This window comes from Morone saxatilis, unplaced genomic scaffold (genome assembly GCF_004916995.1).
Source record: "Morone saxatilis isolate NCDOM2014 unplaced genomic scaffold, NCSU_SB_2.0 Contig20, whole genome shotgun sequence".
NCBI lineage: Eukaryota > Metazoa > Chordata > Actinopteri > Moronidae > Morone > Morone saxatilis.
The window spans coordinates 7935139-7939609 of record NW_023339763.1 but is presented as its reverse complement, the minus strand read 5'-3'; the positions used below and the strand labels follow the sequence as shown (position 1 = coordinate 7939609).

The 4471-nt window shown below is 36.5% G+C and overlaps 1 protein-coding gene across 1 annotated transcript in view; it reads left to right on the top strand.

The window, feature by feature from the left end:
• Positions 1–2051: 2051 nt before the first annotated feature.
• Positions 2052–4471, top strand: part of LOC118331621 (solute carrier family 22 member 5-like) — a 4323-nt gene continuing 1903 nt past the window's right edge. Inside the window, exons 1-5 of the mRNA XM_035666680.1 lie at positions 2052–2210; positions 2954–3048; positions 3242–3456; positions 3983–4165; positions 4269–4404. Coding sequence (XP_035522573.1) covers positions 2127–2210; positions 2954–3048; positions 3242–3456; positions 3983–4165; positions 4269–4404 — 713 coding nt within the window. The 5' untranslated portion in view covers positions 2052–2126. The remainder of the gene's footprint in view (positions 2211–2953; positions 3049–3241; positions 3457–3982; positions 4166–4268; positions 4405–4471) is intronic.

Here is a 4471-nt window from a genome sequence, read left to right as displayed (position 1 = left end):
AAGTGCTACAGGTTAGAAACAAAACAAAACAAAACAAAAAAAATTATTATTATATTATGTAATATAACATTAAGTGGTGCTGTGTTGCGATTTTGTCAGTGCTATTTGATACCTCATCTCTTTCTCTCTACAAATCAAGACTATTCATTTGTTTGTGTTACTTCTCCGCCTCTGCTTTCTACCCCTTCGCCATTTGAGTACCAAATGAAGAGGGAGCACGCATGTTTGCAAACACAGACAATTAGCCTACTCTTGTATTGTATAATATGTCATCTATAGCTCCTTCAAGATGCTGTGTATTCAGATAAAAAAGACCGCCACTTATTTCCATGAAAAAAATAATAAACAAAGTGTAATAAGTTTATCAACCAAACCGGCAATATTATCTGGCAACTTTGAACCTCTGAAAGGACCAGTGTATAAGATTTAGAAGGGTATATTGTCAGACATGGAATGTAATATTCCTAAGTATGTTTTCATTAGTGTATGATAACGTGAAAATAAGAATTTATTGTGTTTTCATTATTTGCTCCGGTTTTAGACTGTATTCAAATAGCCAAGGATGTAAATAGGGCAAGGATTCTGATTTGGTCATACATTATCATATAACCTTTCAGGAGTCAGGTTGTTAACATAAAACGTATGAGGATATTGTTACTTTGTCGACTCCAGTTAGTTATGATTTTTTTTTTTACCAGGCTAATAATGTAATAACTTCTTGAAAAAATTGGACAGTTATTACATTAATGACTTTTTTATTAAGAATGGAAAAACAATTACATTATTGGGTTACTACACGGTTACTACATAAACAGTAGTTATTTCAATATTGGCTCCTACATGGGCATGTGATTATACTATATTTAGCCTTGGAATACCATATAACATTTGACTTTTTTATCCAAATCATTTTAAAGTGCATTTAATATATTTTGTTGAGCACATTTGCCAGTTGTGTAGAAGAAAAACAATTGCCCTTTGTGTTCATTAAATGTACTTTGGTGATAATTTATGTCTAATTTTTATTTTCTCTTAATAGATTTGGAAGGAAACCTGTTCTTTTTGCAACCATGGCAGTTCAAACGGTTTTTACCTTTATTCAAGTCTTCTCTGTTTCGTGGATTATGTTCACCATCCTCCTGTTCATCAATGGTTTGGGACAGATGTCCAACTTTGTAGCTGCTTTAGTGCTGGGTACATGTGAACATTCTATAAATACTGCCACAATACTTTCACACATTTGTCAGATTTTGAATACATGTGGATACAGATAACTCAATTTGTTTAAAAATATTCTGTACATATCTCCTTGCTTTTTACTTGTTCACTTATCCCTTCCTTTGTATTTTCTTTATCTCTGTGTGCAGGCGCGGAGATCTTGACTAGCAATGTAAGAGTCCTTTACTCATCTATGGGCACATGTTTAGGCTTTGCTGTTGGCTACATGATGCTGCCTCTCTTCGCTTACTTTTTAAGGGATTGGAAATCTCTCCTGTTGGCTTTGTCTGTGCCTGGCCTGGCCTATCTCCCCCTCTGGTGGTAGGTTGCACTCACTACAAGAAAACTTACCATGAATTACCAGTTTTGTTTTGTTTTTTGTCTCTTACAATGGGAGAGTTTAGTGCATTTGGGTATTTATGGTAATAAAAAAAATCTTAAAGCTGATTTGCAGACTGACTACATAATTGGCCAAGACTACATTTCCTAAAAAAAAAACAGACATGGGTCATAACCAACAGTGAAATGCTCTCTCAGTGTTGCTTAAAACTCAATTTCAAGTTAAACGCCAGTTGAAACCACAGACAAGACAGAAAATGCCTACCAATACAAGTGTTAAACTAAAGTGTAGGATGATTATATGGCGCTGTAATCTGCATTCAGATGGTACGACTTGATTATATGATTTTAGACCTGCCATTTTGAAAAAGGTACATTTTGATCATGACTAATGACTGATTTACTTTTCTCTGGTGGTTATGTGGTTATGTAGTTATTGCTGGCTGTGCAACAAATTGCCCTTCAGGGAAAATAAAGCTATCCTTGATCCACACTGCACCTCTCTGTCTACTGTGTACTGAGGCAGGTTCATCCCAGAGTCTCCTCGGTGGTTGCTTTCTCAGGGAAGAATGGAGGAGGCAGAGGCCATAGTGAGAAAGGCTGCTAAGTGGAACAAAGTTCAGGCTCCGAGGGTCATCTTTAAAGATTACAGTGTAAGTTGACTTTGACATAAATCGTGCAGGGCTACAAAGCTGAAGCTGAAGACACTCAATAGTCTGAAAAACGTCTCGGACATAAATTTATAGTTAACGCTGAAAACTAGAAATGTATGAAGGAGATGATTCCTTTGACATTCCCTTCTTGCCCATTTTGAGGGAAACGTGAAAAAGCATGTAATCAACAAGAAATGTTATTTAAAAAAAAATAATAAATTAACCTAATCCTGGGGAACTTAAATTCTGTAAATCCTGCACCTTGTTGGCACTCACTACCAAACAATTATCTTATCGCTCTCAGGTGTGTTGCATTGGGTGTCAACAAAACACCCAGGACCCACTAGAGGTTATTTGAATCAGTCTAGTCATTTCAAAAGCAAATTCTACAGACATCGAATTACCCCCTGTAATTTGATCTCAGGTTAAACAGTTTAGAATATTTTAAACAAAAATGAAATTAGATGTATATAGATACAAAACACATTCTCACTCAGGTATTTTGGGACATATATTAAAGTATGTTGAGCCAATAAATTTGCTATTTTATAAACCATGTCATGTTCTCTCAAAACATCATGACAGAACATCATCTAGAATCAGGATATTATAGACACATTTGTATTTGTGCCTGAAAATCACTTGTTTATTGTTATTTTTATTTTTTAAGCACATCCCCAGTATATTAGGCTGCTGAGAAAAGATACAAGGCTGAGACTTGAGATTTTATATCTATCTTGCAGGTTAAAAAGACAGAGTCTAAAGAACACCACAGTGTCTTCGACCTGCTGAGGAAGAGCAGCATCAGAAACACAACGCTCATTCTCTGCTTGGTAAGGTGAGTGTGTGAATGTATTGCTCACCATTAAGTCTCAGTGAGATTCATAATTCAGTTCTTGTGTGTGTTAGGAGTGAAGAGTTTAGGTCTAATGGTCATAATTTGCCCCCACAAAGTATTGGTGGCATCAATCAATACTTTTCATGTATACTGTTTTTTCCATCATCATCTTTGTCATCTTTGTCTTACCCAGTTTCACTTTGACTACTGGGTACTATAGCCTGTCCTTCAACACATCTCAACTCCATGCTGACCCCTACATCAGTTGTTTCATCTCAGCAGCTGTCGAGATACCAGCGTACATTTCCAGCTGGCTGGCTCTGCGATACCTTCCACGACGACTGTCTGTCATCTGTACCTTGCTCCTTGGAGCAGTGTCACTGTTCTTAATTCAACTGGTGCCTCAACGTAAGCAGGAAGAAAATACTAGACTTAAAAAATACTAGACTTTTTTGCCTAAGGAGCAAACCAAAAAATAATAATTAAAATCTCCTAATTCAAACAGGCACATCTCTGCATCCCCTCATTTCCCTGTTGAACGCCTGGGCCTTTATTCACAAATATTCTTAGTGGAAAGTAATGGTCCATGTGGTGAAATTCAGAGACATTATCCGATTTTACGATTAGGTAGTAACTGATTATATAAATTCATAATGACTTGATCATTTCTTAATAGTAAGCAACAGGAATAAATTATATGTCCTGCATTAAATCATGCATTAAATCACCACGAGTCAGCCATTAGTTTACATTACTTAAGCATGTGTTTTGTAACCTGATTGCATAAAGTGTTACTGGAGGAGAAAGTGGCTGCATGATACAGACTCAAACACTGGATATGTGTTAATCAAGTGCTACAGACTTAATCAGAGTTTGTATGTGTTTCTATCCTGTTGTATTAAGTTAAAAAACAAGCTCTTTCCTCATTCTTTAGATCTGTCAATTATATCTGTTGCACTGGAGATGTTGGGTAAATATGCTATTACCACTGGTACTTCCCTGATGTTTGCCTACACATCAGAGCTTTACCCTACAGTGCTCAGGAACACAGCAACAGGAACATGCACCACAGTTTCCAGAGCGGGAAGCTGCATTACACCCTTTTTGTTAAAGCTGAGTGAGTAAACTAGGTTTTGATAGTAATTATTACCATTAGTTTATATTTATTAAGCAGCCGCACTGTTGCTGACCTATCTAAACTTCCCCTTCTCCTTTTCTAGGTGTATACTTTAAATACCTTCCTTACATTACATTGGGGACTCTGGCTGTTGTGGCTGCCTTTGCCACTCTCTACCTCCCGGAGAGTTTTGGACGACCTCTACCTGAAACTATACAACAGATGCATAAAAGAGAAAGGTAAGAAAGAAAGAAAGAAAGAAAGAAAGAAAGAAAGAAAGAAAGATAGATAGATAGATAGATAGAT